The 17838-nt window shown below is 47.7% G+C and overlaps 1 protein-coding gene across 3 annotated transcripts in view; it reads right to left on the reverse strand.

Annotated features, from left to right (window-relative positions):
• The window catches only part of MTURN (maturin, neural progenitor differentiation regulator homolog), a 29137-nt gene extending 14164 nt beyond the window's left edge, over positions 1-14973 (reverse strand). For all 3 annotated transcript variants that reach the window (XM_077996974.1, XM_077996973.1, XM_015133777.3), the window contains exons 1-2: positions 14661-14973; positions 3386-3508 (exon numbers count right to left, since the gene is read on the reverse strand). In XM_077996974.1, coding sequence (XP_077853100.1) covers positions 3386-3508; positions 14661-14822 — 285 coding nt within the window. In that variant the 5' untranslated portion in view covers positions 14823-14973. The remainder of the gene's footprint in view (positions 1-3385; positions 3509-14660) is intronic.
• Between the last annotated feature and the right edge of the window lie 2865 nt (positions 14974-17838).

The following is a 17838-nucleotide window of genomic DNA, read 5'->3' on the forward strand; positions in this document are numbered from 1 at the left end:
TATTTTTAACAAAGCTCCCTTATATAAAACAAACAGATACATGGTGCCATCGGGAAGCAGCGCTCTATTTGGTGGAGGTGGAGTGTATCAAAGTTTCTCCAGGGATCTCTGTGGTCCTTTATTCGGGTTTGTGGCGCTCCTTCTCATCCAGTCTGGGGCACATCCTGACTGGGAGAAACCTGAGGCCTTCAGCACTCCATCTTTACCAGCCCCGGAAGGTGCCTCCCACCAGCCTTGCCCTCGGGCAAACAGGCCCTGCCAGAGGGCGGCCCAGCCCATAAACCTCCTCACCAAAGGGCGTGCTGTGCCAGGTCAAGGCCTCCTCACCTGGGGAGCCACATCCCTGCCCACAAGGTAAAGCTCCACTTCAGAAACGAAACCTGGAAGCTCAGCTACAGCAAATCAAAGCTGTGGGCCCGCGTGACACATCTCAGCGCCACCTGAAAGAACATCCTCAACCAATCCAACTGCTTCAGCTACGCATCCAGGTTTCTTTTGGACCACGTTTGTTTCCTCGTTTACATGTGGCTAGCCTGGTTTCCAAAACACAACCGGAGACCTGGTAAAGAAAAACAGCACAGTGACTCCCGGCTGGAGCTCCCCTTCCCAGGTGAGCCAGTCCTGCAGGGAGGGGAGGCTGCCTGCCACCACAGACAACACCCACAAAGAGCAGCCGGCGGCAGGCCAGTGAGTGAGCCCCTGCGAGGAAACCTGCTGCAAAGCGAACCGCATTAGCCAACAGGTATTCTTCTAGTTAAAATTTAGAGGAATCCATTTCTTTTTAATTTTGCCTAATGTGATCTCCCTTCTTCGATGTCTAACAGGCATTTACAACACTGACATGTCCACAACTGAGCTCTGACATTACCAACCCCAAACTCCCCACCAACCACCCCTGCAGCCTTCCCCATCTCAGTAGATGGCTAGGCCATTCCCTTCACTGCTTGGACAAGAAACTCAGGAGTCCCCCTTCTCTCCCTTTTTCCCACATCCCACTTCTGATCCACCAGCAAGTCCAGCTGGGTCTACTCTCAAGGTATCTCCAGAATCCAACCCCTCACTCCACCTCCGCCGTGACTGTTCCAGTCCAGGCCACCACTATTTCTCACCTGGATGACAGCAATGGCCTCCTCAGTGGCCAATCTGTCCCTCCTTACACAGCCTATTCTCAACAGTCATCAGAGAGAGACTTTCAAGACGTGAAGTCAGGTCACATCCCTCTTCTGCCTAACCCCTTGGGGGGCTCCCCATCACCCCAGAGTAAGAGCCCATGTCCTTCTGTGACTGCAAGACTCCTGGAATTCCTCCGGCTCACCTATCTCTACTTCCTTCAGCTACACTGGCTGCTCCTGCTCCCTGGACACAGGTGTCGTCCAACCCCAAGCCTTCATACCTGCTGCTTTCTCTACCGAAAATGCTATTCCCCTAGATTCCCTCATGGCCCACTCTCTACTCCAAGTTTTTCCTCAAATGTTACCTTCTCAGCAAAGCCTTCCCTGGTTCCCTACTCAAAAATTCCAGGACCCCTGACACTTTTTACCCCGTTCCCTGATTCCTTTCTTTTTGGCACTTAATCACTAGCATCATTTCACAACATTACGTGTGTCCTTGTCTATCCTGTCTCCCCCCACTGGAGCACAGGCTCTGTGAGATCTAAGCTTCTCATGCTTTAGTTCCAGTGCCAGGAACAATGCAGTACACAGTGCCATGTGCCTAGTGGGTACCCAATACATATTTATTGAATGAATGAATGAATGTGGGACAGACTGGTACTTTTAAGTCAAGTCTCTATTTTGAATGTGCCAAACTGGCTTAGAAAATTAACAAACAAAAAAGGGATTTCAGTGACTTTTGTCACTCTATTTGATTTCTATCATTTGCTTAAGCAAATCAGAGTGACAAAAGCCAGTGAAATCCCACTTCTTATAATGGTGCACAAAGTGACTGGGCCCAACTCTTTCATTGAGAATGACTAAAAAAGCTGAATTAAATATGAAAAACAGCTTCTTAAATATAAAGTATGAACCAGGAGAGGTAAGCCAAATATAAAAAGCTGCTTTTGTCCTGAGGGCATTTGTTGACCTGGAAGAAGCAGCTAGAAACTTCACTGCTTTCTCGTGCTACTCTAACAGCTAGAGGGACCAAAGTGAAAGTCCAGGGTCTTCCAAAGGAGCAGACTGTACACCATCCCCACTTGAAGCTAAGCCCCCAGAGGCCCACACCCTCAGAACCAGGAGGAGCCACAGGAGGCCAGACCCGCATCCTGCCTTCTCACCCCCGGGAGCCATCGGAGAACCACAAGCCTTACACTGTGCTAAGGTGTCTCAGACTAATAGGCCCCCAAGTCCTGACAGAAGCAAACAAAAATCCTCTCTGGAGGAAGGTACTGTCATCTCAGGCCTTGCTTTATTCCTACATGTAAACTTTCAAATACAGTAACTAGTACCCAGAGATAATCCCACACACACAGAAACAACATACCAGGTCTGAGAACTAGCAGAAACAAGAGAAGACCAAACAGACTTACAAAATGAAGTATCATCAGACACAGTCTACTATGCAACCAAGCCTACTATGTTCAAAGAAACAGGATAAAAGCTTGGAAAATGCAGCAGAGGAGACAGCATTAAAACAGATTTGAAAAAATAAATAGAAATTCTAGCAAGTACCATTGAACATGTGCAGTATTTACAGTGGGCAGGGAATTGAACTTAGGGGAAACATTGAGACACTGGTGATGGGACTTTATCTTCCAATGAAGATAGAAAGAAGTAGATAATATTCAAAATAGAAGTCAGTATTCATTTTAAAGGTTTATCAGCTAGAATGAAAACAGACTGTCAGCTAGCCACAGAAATACACATTCCTAAATCCCAAAAGGGGAAAACAAAGCAACAGTAAGCTAATATAAGAGACTTTTTAAAAATAGAATAGAGCCAGTATCCAGTTTCATCCCTTTCCATACCCACAAACGTGGAGGTATTAATATAACCTGTATACAGCTTCCCAGCAATCCCCAAATATAGGCCCCACTATTATAAAAGAACCTCCATCGGGCTTGCAAGTGCCATGGTTCTAAGTCTCCTGGAGGAGAACAGGAATACTCAGTTGTCTCATAAAGGATCTGTTTGCTTCCCCCCCATCAGGGATTCTCAACTCAAGTGATGCTAGAAATAACCATCATCCCTGCAGCAAACAGCTGTGTCACATCCCGTCCCTCTCCTCCCACCCCTCCTATACTGGCTGCTATCTCTAAGCCACAGGGCAGACAAGAGAAAAACAATTAGTCATCCCAGGTTTTGCCCACCTTCCCCACCACCCCTGTTATTCTAAACACAATCACCATAGAAAACAAGCTGTGGTTAGAAGCCAAGCAGGCACCTACAGGTCTGAAAGACTTGAAGACTTTTTCCAGGACTTCGTGGAGTGTCTTCTTGCCGCAGGAGGAGATGTAATCCTGTGCTAGCTGCAAGAAAGGCAGGCAGTCCTCGCTCTCACTCCACACGTGCTGCGTGCCCATGGGCGGTGGAAGGAGAAAACAAAGACACAAAGTCACTACACTCAGTGTGAAGTTCAGAAAAGTCAAGCAGATTTTCTTAATGACACGAATCTGAAGAAGGCCTCCATTCTACGTAAAATTCATACATTCATTCTTGATTTGTGTTGAAAGGTATGAAAAAAATGTCTAATCTATAGACGCCCCCAAGCTTTTGGTCCATACCTCACCTGCTCTTTCGTCATCAGTTGTGCTCCTACACAGTAAAGAGGGCAGGGGGTGGCCATTCCTCACCAATGATTTCCACTGTTCACCTTGTGCAGGCTAAGGGCGGTTTTCAGACATGGGAAGGAGAAACCAGAGCCTTTGCCTTCAAAATCCTTAACTTTGCTTTCAGCTATGGCTGAAAGATTAATTAAGCATAGTTTGTAAGCATTAACTTGGAACAAGACATTCTTTACCCAGATTGGCCTGTGAGTGGGCATGGTGGTAAATTTACTTCCAAATGCAAGTAACTTAAGAGAACCCACCAAGTCACCACTATGTCACTGGAAAACAAAGCCTTTCTGAAAACTTCCCTTCCCTAAAATGCTTTAAGAGGACATCATACCGAAGCATCATTTCACAATCTAACACATACTAAGAGGAGATTGGTTTTGGGTTTTTTGTTTCTTTTCTTTTCTTTTTTTTAAAGACAGGGTTTCGCTCTGTTACCCAGGCTGGAATGCAGTGGCATGATCTTAACTCACTGCAACCTCTGCCTCCCAGACTCAAGTGACCCTCCCAGCTTGGCCTCCCAAGTAGGTGGAACTACAGGTGTGCACCACCACAACCGACTGATTTTTTTGTATTTTTGGTAGAGACACGGTTTCGCCATGTTGCCCAGGCTAGTCTTGATCCACCTGCCTCAGCCTCCCAAAGTGCTGGGATTATAGGCGTGAGCCACCATGCCCAGTCTAGGTTTTATTTTTTCTGAAGACTGGGTAAGGCTTTTTTCCATATGAGGATATCCAGTTTAGCACATCTTTAAGACTAGGCAAGCCTCTCCCATAAATGTTCAAAGATCTGGAACAAGGCCAAGAAACAGGTTTGAGCATTCTTAATGCAGAAGATCCTGCCCTGCATATCTAAGTGAGTCAGGGACATGGGGTTACCAGGGTAACACCAGAGCATCTGTCAGGTACAAGAATCACTCTTTAGTTGGGACGGATCCATGATGGCTAAACACTGGCAAAAAAAAAAAAAAAAAAAAAAGTATTGAGGTCTGGGAGAAAGCTATCTGGCAGATAAGAACAAGATGCAGGGGCTAGATAGGAGGATATGGTCTTATGTGGAGACATGGTCCATGCCAAGCACACACTTGCCCCATATCCCTATCACTCAATAAACACATTTCCTCTCCTTTCTTCTCATTGCAGGGTTTCTACACCTACAGACTTTAAATACTCCCCAGATCCAAATGAGAATAACTAGGTGCCAAGATACCATCTTTATACCCCAATTATCTGTGTTTCATAGTTGTAAAGGTCCATTTCCAACACACGTTGCTCTCATGCCAGAAGACTTCTCTAGAGACTTCCCCAACCCAATAAAGACAACGTCTGGGCTCTCTATTTAGTGAACAGCTCAAATGCTCTTCCCTACTAATGAGAGGCCCTTAAAGCTGTCAAACCACCACAATATCATTTATGTAATAGTCTCTTCCATTGTACAAAAGTATAATAGCCCAAAGCACTTGTATATCCATTATGCCACTTGATTCTTAATCAGTGGAGATTCTGCAAGAACAACAAAAGTTCTACTTTAGTAAGTTCGGCTCAGCATCCATTTTCATACTCAAATGTGTAAAAGTTCCAGCTTATTTCAAATTATTACCCAAGTTAAAGAGGGGATTAACATCTAGCACCACATTTCAGAAAACTTGAAGCTGAGTAAGTACCTGGCGCAGTGCCTGGCTGGCATGCAGTGAATATTCAGTAAATGGTGGACATAAGTACCTTCTTTCCCCCTTTGCATCTGTAGGAGGATGGGGGAGACAGAGGGGAAGGGGTGGGCTTACCATCTGCCACAAGGCTATGGTCATACAATGAGTAAATCAGACACCCAATGTGACTCACTGAGAGCACTGCCGGAGGCAACTTGGGTTGAGGTTAATTCAGAAGCAGGTGCACCTATGAAAAGCTTGTAAACCTACTTTGTTAAAAAGTAAGTACATCTGGGCTTCAAATTACAAAGTAAACTTAGAAAAGTGTATCACTCAAACAATAACAGAATCATACATTGCAGTGTAGCCACCACTGCTTGGTAATCAGACAGTTTATTTAGCTAAGTGTTTCTAAGGCATTTCTAACCTCATGAAGAGATTGTTCATGCCACAATTTCCATTACTCTCCTTTTAGAGCGATTTAGGACTGTATGTTGAAGGAAGACTTAACATCCACAAAAGGGCCTTCTGTCTAAACTGCCTTCATTTGGCTATCTCCACCTGTATTACCAGTTCTGTTAGGTTTTGAGGTTTAAAAAATGTTGTAACTGAATCCCTGTCCACATGATAGAGTGGCATGGGGTTTGGACTCGGACAGATCCGGGTGTACACGGTCACTTAAAAGACATCATTTACTAAATGCTAGTTGTCTCATATCCATTGTATCTCATAACAAGGAAGTGTTCCATTTAAATTCCTTCCTTTCAAAATGAATCAAGGCAGCTGGCAAAGTATCACGGGATACAAGACAAAATGAACTAAAAAAATAAGTCTGTCATTGGGAAAAAAAAAAAAAAAAAAGACAAAGGAAGAGAAATGAGATCCAAGAGTGAGACCAGGACAAACAGCAAGGTATGAGGGCCTGGCTACTTGCTACAGATGGGACACAGATTTGCCAACAAAGCTTTCTAAGTAGCCCATGCAAAGAAAGAGGCACTATCCATCTCACGAGGTGGTCTCCACAGATAAAACAGACGTGCTCTTCAGGAAAATTAACAGGCGGGGGGTTGCGGGCAGAGCAGTTATTCTCTTAGGAAGATACAGGGCCCATTCCAAAACCAAGGGGAGCAGAGAGACCATCTAGGGGCAGGGCTGGTGATCCTGAAAATAGGATCTAGTCCTGTACAAAGACAAATGGACAACTGAAGGCCCGGAGTCCTGTGGTACTGGGCGTGGCCACAGTAACTTCAACTTGGCAAATATTTTAAGCATTTGTAACCAAATACTCATTTTGACCAGGAAAAAAACTATAGCAGGAATCAGAGAACCTCTAGCTCTCAACAATGCTCTGAACAATGCAATGCCCTGGCAAACATGAATCTGGGTATGGAAAATATTGACTCTCCAACAAGGCAGTAGTCAGAGCGTTGGCAGCCTGCAGGCCTCCCTTGGACAAAAGGAGAAATGCCTGGGAAGGCTTCAGGGACTAAAGGGAAGCAGGGGTTCTCCAGCTTCAGTGTGGATCAGAGTGGGGTGGTGGGGGTTTAAATTGCAAAGTTAACTGAGAAAAGTGTATCACTCAAACACAATAACAGAATAGAAATGTATCCACCTTTGCTGGGTAATCAGTTTATTTAGCTAATGAACTATTCAGTGAGCTGAGAATGTGTATTTCCAACAAATTCCCAGGTGATGTTCATGTGGCTGGTTCTGGGACCACACTTTGAGAACCATGGGCACAGCAGAACTCTGGCTAATGGCCAGGCGCGGTGGCTCAAGCCTGTAATCCCAGCACTGTGGGAGGCCGAGGCAGGTGGATCATGAGGTCAGGAGATCGCGACCATCCTGGCTAACACGGTGAACTACTAACATGGTCTCTACTAAAAATACAAAACATTAGCCGGCCGTGGTGGCGGGCGCCTGCAGTCCCAGCTACTCGGGAGGCTGAGGCAGGAGAATGGCGTGAACCCAGGAGGCGGAGCTTGCAGTGAGCCCAGATCGCGCCACTGCACTCCAGCCTGGGTGACAGAGTGAGACTCCGTCTCAAAAAAAAAAAGAACTTTGGCTAACTACACATTTGAAGGGGGTTGGGAGTGGTGTGACATTTAAATATCTTTCCGGGAGAACTTCAGCAATTGCCATTACTGACTATAGCCAACTCCAAACCTCAGGCTGGCCTGAGCTGCAGTGAAGTAGCTGTCATCGAACCTGGCCTGAGTGGTCTACTCTTTCCTACAGAAAATCCGATAAGAACCTTGACTTGACTACAGGCCATCTGTGACCCTTCTTCCTGTGAAGTCAGGCCAGAGTTTACCATAAAAGTTCGCCCAGCCTAAGACAACATTAACTATGTCACCTGCAAATAGGAAAATGAGCACCTTCCTGTTTTATACAATGTATATCGGAATATCCAGTTTACCAAAACGTGGTCTCCGGTCATTAAGGTAATTCAATCCTACAGACATTTTTGGGGGAGCACAATGTGTGTGCCCCTACTATTCTAAGTCCCGGTGGGTAAGAAGCTGGACTTCCTGGTGCTTAAGCGGGGTGGGGGTGGCAGGGGAGGGAAGAGCACGCTCCTGTGTCTCCTCCCTCTGGGACTCACTCCTACCGTAGTACTGAAGTGGGGGTTTTCTGCCACTCGGTACCAAGGGAGTCCGTTTTCAACTGGTGTGTCTTAATCCAAAATGGATCCCTGGCCAGGCGGCTCGCACCTGTAATTCCAACATTGTGGGAGGCCAAAATGGAAGGGTTGCTTGAGGCCAGGAGTTCAAGACCACCTGGTCAACAGAGCAAGATTCCAGTCTCCACAAAAAATAACAAAAACAGCTGGGTATGGTGGCGCACACCTGTAGTCCTGGCTACTTGCCAGGATGAAGCAGTAGGATGCTTCAGCCCAGGAGTTCGAGGTTATGGTGAGCTCTGATCACACCACTGTACTCCAACGTGGGCAAGAGTGAGACCCCGTCTCTAAAGCAAAATAACAAAACAAAACCCTGATTCTTGTCCTGGGAACAGATGGCAGAAAAAGATAAAAGCCACAATTCACCACATGCCTCCCAACATATTTCTTTTTTTCTGTTTTTCTTTTTGTTTGTTTGTTTGTTTGTTGTTGTAAGATGGAGTCTTGCTCTGTCACCCAGGCTAGAACACAGTGGTGCGATCTCCCCTCACTGCAACCTCTGCCTCCCAGGATCAAGTGATTCTCCTGCCTCAGCCTCCCAAGTAGCTGGGATTATAGGCACGCACCACCACGCCCAGCTAATTTCTGTGTTTTCAGTAGAGACAGGGTTTCACCAGGTTGGCCAGGCTGGTCTTGAATTCCTGACCTCAGGTGATCCGCCCGCCTCGGCCTCCCAAAGTGCTGGGATTACAGGTGTGAGCCACCGCACCCGGCCCCACCTCAAAACATATTTCTGCACATGGTGGGAAGAGCACAGCTGGCCACACCTAGGACTAACCCAATCTGTGTGTCAGCCACTGACCCATTTTACCAGTGAGGAAACTGAGGCTCAAAGAGGTTAAGTAACTTGCCTTTGGTCACACAGGGAACAAGGGCAGAGCCAGAATGTCAACGGAGGAGTGTACACCCTTTCAACTACACTCTGTGCACAATGTTTAACCTGAGCCTCAGTGCGTTCATTTGTAAGTCACGGAAAATAAGGGGGAATCTAAAGATTTCAGGAGACAACCTGTAGACCGACTCTCATTTAGCAGGGGCCCAAAAAGCGCTTATTCCCATCTACTTCAGCTCATATTAACATAACTACTCTCCTCATGACTACCACTCAAAGAATATACAAAGGACCTATCGTTTTCCCAGAAATAACCTCTCTGTATGAACACGCGCCGCCATTGTGGAATGCCTTCTGTCTACTGAGCACGTCACACGCACAGCTCATTTCATCCTCACGCTAATCATGTAATACAGGCATGACTGTCCCTATCTGACAGAGGAGGAAACAGGGTAGAGTTTAAATCAGACAAGAAAGTACTTTCTCTCCACTATACCACCACATAAGCGTGACTCAATCTCATTTAAATAAGTTCTATTTTCTTTCTCCAAAATAAGAAGGCTGTTATTTGATCACATAGTTAATAATAAAGATGTGTTCAGACCACAAATGGGGATCTATATATACACACACACACCTCTATAAACACGTGTAAAATTAAATCACAGTTCTTCCATAAATAAAGCCCTTTTCTTTAATAATATCATGATTACTACCTTTGTCTTTGTGCTGAGGAGGGATTAAACTATACAAAATGTTAGAGTCTAACATGTGTCTGACTGGGCTGACAGGAAAGGCTGGGCAATCTGGGAAATGAATCCCTCCTCTCCCGCAGTCATCAGCATCCAGGCCCCCAGAGGGGCAGGGCAGTGCTCTTTGTTCTGAGACCTCATTTCTCGTGGCCCAGGACACGGAAGGAACGCAGCTGGTGCTCCGTGCCTAGGAGTGCCCCTCTGTTTATCTGGCATCCAAGTGGCTGCTGAAACCCCATTCCAAGCCTGCCAGGACCCCAAGGACCTTCCAAGTTGGCAGAAAGGACTCCACGGATCCCACTGACCAGGGCCAGGAGCCCTCCCTTGTCAAACCTGTAGAGCCAGGCAGGGTGGCCATGCCCTTGAACTCCCTCCACACACAGGGTACTAGCAGCTTTGTTTCACCGCAGGCCCTGATGATGGGGCCCACAGAGAGGGGTCCCTGGCAGAGGGGCAAGGGTCGGCATGGATGGGATGGGCTGTGGAGCAAGATAGAGAAAGTATGTGCAAGGGACCCAGAATGGAGGAAAAATAAACAGGCGTCCTTGATCTCGCGCCCCTGGAACTACTGGCCTGACCCCACCTGTGGGCCATTCTGCATGGTGGAGAGGACAGGCCTCTGGGCTCAAGTCCTTGCTCTGTCACTTCTTAGTGGTACAGTCCTGGATGAGCCCCTTAAACTCCCTGAGCCTCAGTTTCTTTGCCTATAAAGTGGGAATAATAATATTTACCTCAACGAATTTTTGTGAGGCCCAATAAGAAGCGACCCTTGAACCCAGTCTAGATGGGGTCCCCTGTTGTCACTCCTGTGATGCCATGCATTCAATACAGGGCTGTAGTTCAAGGTGCTCTACCACTTATTAACTGTGGAAAAGTTAGTAAAGTTTGCCATGTCTCAGTTTCTTCCTCTGTAAAACAGAGATAATTATAGAGATGGCCTTGTGAGAGTACTAAAGTTAAATGAGTTGGCATATGTAAAGTGCCGAGAGCAGCGTCTGCTACATAAAAAACTGAACATAAGTGATGGTTATTATTATTATTCTTTGAAACTGAATTCTTGACATTTGACATGTCTTTTACACTAGACTATAATTTACTCATCCTTACAGGTATGTACTGAGCACCCATCATGTTTGGATGCTGTTCCAAATGCCAGAGCACAGTGATAACACAGACAAGGCCTCTGCTCTCATGAAGCTTAGAGTCCAGTTGGGGAGGCAGAAAACCGAAAAGAGAATGCCAAGTCTAACGAGTGCTATGGGAAGAATAAAAGAGGGTGAGGTGAAAGAACATGTCGTCAGAAAGGTTTCTCTTGGGCCTCGGGAGTATCGAGGAGCCAGCTGTGTAAAGATCTGGGGCAAGAGGGTTCTAGGCAGACAGAATGCAAGAGCCAAGGCCTTGAGGCAGGAATGCACTTGGCACGTCTGAGGACTAGAAGGCTCTGTGTGGCAGGAAGGTAGATCATGTGGGGGCCTGAGGCCAAGGCAAGGGCTTAGGTTTTATTATAAAAGATGGGAAGTCAGTTCAGCTGAGCTGGGGAATAGTGGTGACACGATCTGGCTTATATTTTAAATAGATCCAACATGACTGCTGGGTAGAGAGTGGCTTAGAGTCAGTCTCCCCAAGCAGTCATTTTGGATCTATTTAGTACCCCCACTTCAGTACTTACAGTAAGAGTGAGGTGGAGGTTATAAGCAAGGCGACAAGTTAGGAGATACGATGAAAAATGACAGTGGCTTAGACTATCTAAGCTGCCCCTACTTTAGACACTGTTCTCAAACAACTCTGCTCAGGAGGTACTAATATTATCATCCCAATTTTACAGATGTAGAAAGTATGGCATAGAGGCCAGGCGCAGTGGCTCACGCCTATCATCCCAGCACTTTGGGAGGCCAACGTGGGAGGATCACTTGAGCCCAGGGGTTCGATACCAGCCTAGGCAACATAACAAACCATGTCTCTACTAAAAATAGAAAAATTAGCTGGGTGTGAGGTGCATGCCTTTAATCCCAGCTACTGGGGAGGCTGAGGCACAAGAATCACTTGAACTTGGGAGGTGGAGGTTGCAGTGAGCTGAGATTGTGCTACTACACTCCAGCCTGGGTGACAGAGCAAGAGTGTCTCAAAAAAAGAAAAACAAACAAAAAGAAAAAGTATGGCATAGAGGGGTTAAATAACTTCCCCAAGGCACACAAATGTGGGGAGCTGAGGTGCAAACCCACACAATCTGATCTACAGCCTGTGTGCTTAACCACTGCACCACACTGCTTCCTAGACAAGTAAAAATTGCCCCAGGAACATGAAGGCAGAGATCCTATTTGTATTCAAGATAGCACTCGTCTGGCACAAAGTAAACCCTCAATAAATGTTTGCTGAATGAATGAATGAATGATGTGGAAATACTTTTGTAAATCGAGAAATGCTCACGTAGATATTCTTATTGCTAAGTCCTTCAACTAACAGAAATTCCACTCATCTCACATTTTTGTCTAATGCTTAATACATTTTCCTGGGAAAAAGAAAAGAACTGAGGCAGGACACTTATTAGAGGCAAACAGTAGCTTGACAAACCTGGCCTGGGACAGATTCAAGAGGTCTGGCTAAGAAAACTCCTGAGGTTGGCATCTTGTCCATTAGAGCCTCCAGAACTTGGAGAAAGTTCCATTCCACCCAAGGAATCATCTGCCCACCCCCATCCTCTATCTTTCTATCTATTCTATTTAAATTGTCAGTTTACATGGCACTTTCAAGCATTTTTTCTCATGCAGATGGGAAAATATTTAAAATATGGGTGGCCTCAAGAGAAAGGCCTGATACAAATAATATAGTACTTCTTACTTCTGAACGATGGTTGGATACACATACTCATGGCAAGAGAACAGCCTTTTGTCTTCCTGGCCCATTTACTGTCTTTGGAGTCATTTCTTTGGGTATGGCCTGGGCAGTCCCAGCAGGAAGGCTGTGTGGGCTTCTCCCCAGTGAAATCCAGAACCATGAGCCATTCTTGTCCTGTTTCACATGGTCAGGAGGGAGAAAGGACGCTGGCAGATGAAGGAAGCCCAGAGCTGGAAGGGACCCTAGCCAAACCCTAACATTTTACAGTCAGCTGGATTCTGGTGCCCTTTCCACTGTATCCTGGGGGTTTTCTCACACTTTTGTGATGGAGTGAATCCCTTTTTAATGATCTCCCACTCCTTGCAAAAAGAACACTTATCTACTTACTTTACCTACTGTTAAGATGGGCTTACGGGCATTAATATTATTTTTCAGTTGGTTCTTCTGGAGGCATTCTGATTAGCCCCATTTTACAGCGGGAAAACCAACGTTCTTTAAAAAATGAGACAAGCTCTAAATTCTGGGAAACCCCAGGTCTCTAACCCCAAATTTGTGGGTCTCTTGCTGTGTGTCAGGGACTGTTCAGTGAGTCACCTATATGAACACCTCGGTGCTGGCATTATTATACCTATTTTTTTGGATGTGGAAACTGAGCTCAGGGTGGGTATTTTTGAGCACAGTCACAGAGCCAGAACTCATATCTGGCTGTCACACAAGGCCATCCCTTTTCTGGAGTGCCACTTCTGGAATGTCCTGGTGGATCCCTGCCCTCTTCGGGGGGTGCGTGTGCGCGGAAGGAATGCTTTATTGGCCAGACATACACAAGCCTTCACCTCTCCAGGACCAAGAAAGGCGGTCTTGCAGTCTCCCCAACTCCTTCGCGAACTTCCCATAGGTGGTCAGGGCGCGCGGCTGCAGGACCACGGCCCAGCTTTGTCTCCCCCACCTGAGGAGCCTGCACCAGGCCGCGCCCCACACCGCCCCACCTCCGCCCACAAGGCCGGCGACCACACGGTCACCCGCGCCCACGGCCGCCTCCATCTTACATTTGGGGATCATTATTTATTCCCCATCCTTACAAACACTTCATGAGCACCGTGCTCGCCCTACTCCGCCCCTCCCACCCCGACTCCCCTGCCCTCTGCATCCCCTCCCTCAACTGCCAGAGCCGGGATCCCAGGTGGGCGCAGGATTCAAAGTGGAAGGTTTGGACACCGCAGTTCCAGTTCCCGGTCCCCCTGAGCCGGGGCTGAGGGGATTCCCCCTCATCTGGAAACGCCGACAGGCTTCAGCTAGGCTGGGGCCACCGCCTCAGCTGGAGAGAACCTGCCCGGGCCAACACACACCTCTCGGGCAGCTCAGAGAGGCGGCGAGGGCAGCGCGGGGGCAGGGGGAGAGGCGTGCCCGCGTGTGTGCGTGAGTGTGCGCGTGTGAGGGTGAGTGTGTGAGCATAAGTGTGTGTGTGTTGGGGGTGTATGCGCAGGCGCGCGTGCGTATTAAGATCCGGGGTGTAATTCCGCAACGAAGGTCCAGGAGATGGGGCATCGCTAGTATGGACAGAGCTTTGTGTCCAAACAGGCAGTGCAGGGACTAACCCGCGAGGGCGGGGAGCGGGGTTCTCCCGGGAGGGGCAAGGCGAGGAGCCGAGGCTGGGCACGGGAGGGGTGCGGGATTCCTAACCTGGACGGGACGCCTGGATGTGGGAAGCTCTGGACCTGGGCTTCTGCCGGAGGATCCGTGCGCCCCAGCCCAGGCTGCTCGGGCGCGGGTGACACCCACACCCCAGGGATGCTCCACGCCAGGCAACGCGCACTGGCCGTCAGGTCGGGTTCCCGAAACGGCGCCCGCAACAGCGGGGAGAGGGGTGGCCTTTAGGGGGACGCCACACCTCCCGCCCCGACCCGGCTCCCCGGATCCTCCGGGCGCCTTGCCCGCCGCCCACCGGGCCCCACCCGGGGCGCGGAGGCCGCACCACCCGGCCCGGGGCTTCCCCGGCGGAGCATGCGGGGAGTAGGACGCGGGTTACGCCCCCCCACTAGGCGCCCACCGCCGCCCACCGCGCGGTAGCCCGGGCGCAGGGATGCACCGCCGCGTCCACACTCCCGCCGGCTCCGGCGGTCCCTCCCCCAGGCACTCACAAAATTGTCGCCGCAGCCGTTGTCCGGACACAGCACATAGAAGGAGACGCCGGGGTCGGCGTAGAAATCCATCCTGCGCTCGGTCTCCTCGGTGGCGATGAGCTCGAAGGGCGTGTTGGAGCACCATTTCTCCGCAACGTCGGCCAGCTGCTGGAAATCCATTGCGGCCCCGCGCCCGCCTCCCGCCGCCGCCCGCCCTCCCGCTCCTCGGCGCCCTCCTCCCGGGCGGGCAGCGCGGCGCTCGGCTCGGCCTGCGCGGGCTCCTACGGGGCCGGGCTGGGCCGGCGGGGACTGTTTACATGCGGTGCGGAGTGGGGCGGGCGGCGGCCGGGGACAGCGCGGCGCCGCGCCCGCGGCTCCTCCTCCGCCCCGCCTCCCCCCGCCCCCTTGCGGGCCGCCGAGGGGGTTGGCGCGGCCGGGCCGGGACGCGGGGCGGCGGGAGGGGCAACCGGCACCCCCGTGGGCGCTCGGATTTTCCTGGGCGCTCCCGCCCCCCTTTATTTTTAAACAAACCCGGAGCATCCCGGGGCCCTGGCCATCGCGGGGCCGCCCCGGGCCGTGACGTCATGGACCCCAGCCAATCACCGGAGCCTGAGACCGCGCCGCGGCCTGCGAGCCCGGTGACGTCACAGCGCGGGCCTGGAATCCGCAGCTTCGCTGGTAACCTGGAAGCGGTGCGAGCGCCCAATACCTGGTTAGCGTTTCTGTGGAGTTAGAAAGCCCACGAAGCGTTTACCCAAATGCGATTTAAATGCAAGGGAGGCCAAAGAACTGCAGATCACTTGGACCTTGTCTGGGGCTAGCACTGGAGGAGCTGAGAAAATCTAGGGAAAAGGGAGTTTTTCTTTTTGCAGAAACCAAAGTTCTGTTCTCCGATTGATTTAAGGAATGTGTCGTCTTAATGCATTTATCAGACACTAATATGAATGTTCACTTGCAAAGGAAGGGCGTGTGATTATTTTTATTTGCGTTAATAAAGCTGAATATTTCTTAGAAATAAGCCTGGTAAGACTGGTTTCAGTATTATTCAGCTTGAATTCACATTGCATAACCTAAAAAGGTCAAGAGGATAAAGCACATTTTAAAACAAGAGTGTGTGGCCCAACGATTGCACCTGTTGAGTGCTCACTGGCTGCCATGTACCGGACAGGCATTACTGGATTGCAGAAAATGCACTAGGGTCCTCGCCCGCAGGACTTGAACACTACAAACACAGACACGTTATAAACATTCAGCCAGATTTTTTCTGTAAAGTGTATCTTCTGAACCAGGCACTGTGCACGAATTTACATTCCCACCAACACGTGTATGTGTTTCCTTTTCTCTGCACCCTCGTCAACATCGGTTGTTTTTTGACTTTTTAATCATAGCCATTTTGACTGGTGTGAGATTGTATCTCATTGTGGTTTTAATGTGCATTTCTCTGATGACTAGTGGATGTTGAGCATTTTTTCATATGTTCGTTGGCCGCTTGTTTGTCTTTTTTGAGAAATACCTATTCATGTCCTTTGCCCACTTTTTAATGGGGTTGTTTTTTTCTTGTTGAGTTGTTTGAGTTCCTTCTAGATTCTGGATATTAGTCCTTTGTCAGATGCGTAGTTTGCAAATATTTTCTCTCATTCTGTAGGTTGTCTGTTTACTCTGTTGATTATTTATTTTACTGTGCAGAAGCTTTTTAGTTTAATTAAGGCCCATTTGTCTATTCTTGTTTTTGTTGCACTTCCTTTGGGGTTTTAGTCATAAATTATTTGCCTAGGCCAATGTTGCAAGGAACTGAATTCTGCCAACAACCCGAATGAGCTTCAAAAGGAGATTTTTTTCTCAAACTTGTCTTTTCCAGACAAGAACTGAGCCTATTACTATGATTTCAGCCTTGGCAGAACCTGAGCAAGAACCCAGTGATGCCATGGCTGTGCTGGGACTTTCAGAACTGTGGACTAATAAATAGGTGTTGTTTTAAGCTGTTAGGTCTTTTTAAATTCTTCATGCAAAGCAGTAGAAAACTAATACACAGGACAATGAAGGAGATAGGCACATGAATATAAAAATGCAATATGCTGTTGTAAAGTTACAAAATGTTCCTTAAAAAAAAAAGTATGGGTGTCTCCAGATAGCACAAGCTTCCTTGCAGTTTTACCTGGCACCACCATTTAAAGCATAATATGTGTTCCAAAAATGAATTCCTTAAATTTGAGATGAAAATATGAAAAATACATTCTTTTTTTCCTTTTTGGGAAAGAAGGAGTTTTGTTTTGTTTTGTTTTGTTTTAAATCCATGTGTTTTAAAATAGTCAAATTTGCTCCAAGTGATGAATGATCACAATTATGAAGTTATGTTTATTTAACAAATAGTTTTTGTCAGAAAATGAAAAGTTCTTATGAAAAATAGAATTTTGGGTACAAAGCAATTGGTCAGTGAAATGGATACTGTTGGGTTTCCTTAGAAATGCATTGAGAGCAACAGCAAAAGCTTCCGAACTCCATGTCTGCATTGATTCCTCCCTCTGCCATTTTAAGTTTTATGTCCAGTTGCAACTTCCTTCATTGCTCGGAGCTCAGTTTTCTTTTCTGAAAACAGGGACAACAGTGACATAAAGTATATAAAGTCCTTATTCTAGAACCTAGCACATAGTAAGAGCTCAGTACATGCCATTATTACTCTTAATCTACTTCTTAGGGATGATGTGTAAGAAGATAAGCTAATGAATTTTTAAAGTAAAATTCAGGAGTGACATGAGGATGATATGATTGGTAATATTGGTCACAGATGAACCTAAATCTCATTTTTTTCCCACGTCTTTAGAGCAGGGTTTCTCAACAGCAGCACTATTGATATTTGAAGCCAAAAATTCTTTGTTATTGGAGGCTGTCCTGCACATTGCAGGATTTTTAGCCACATTCCCTGGCCTCCAGCCACTAGATGCCTGTAGCATCTCTCTCTACCCTCCCCTCTCTCCACTGTGACAAGCAAAAATTTCTCCAGACATTGCCAAATGTCCCCAGAGTGCAAAATTGCCCCTACTTGAGAACCACAGATTTAGAGAGAAAGGTCTTGCAACAGTTGTGTTTTGGTCATTTTTACTAACTAATGGAAAGGGTGTGCACATAAAGCAGCTGAAATTCATCCTGGAAAGTCCATCTGCAGAAGCTGCTTGAAACTTTGTTTCCTTAGAACAAC

This window comes from Macaca mulatta, chromosome 3 (genome assembly GCF_049350105.2).
Source record: "Macaca mulatta isolate MMU2019108-1 chromosome 3, T2T-MMU8v2.0, whole genome shotgun sequence".
NCBI lineage: Eukaryota > Metazoa > Chordata > Mammalia > Primates > Cercopithecidae > Macaca > Macaca mulatta.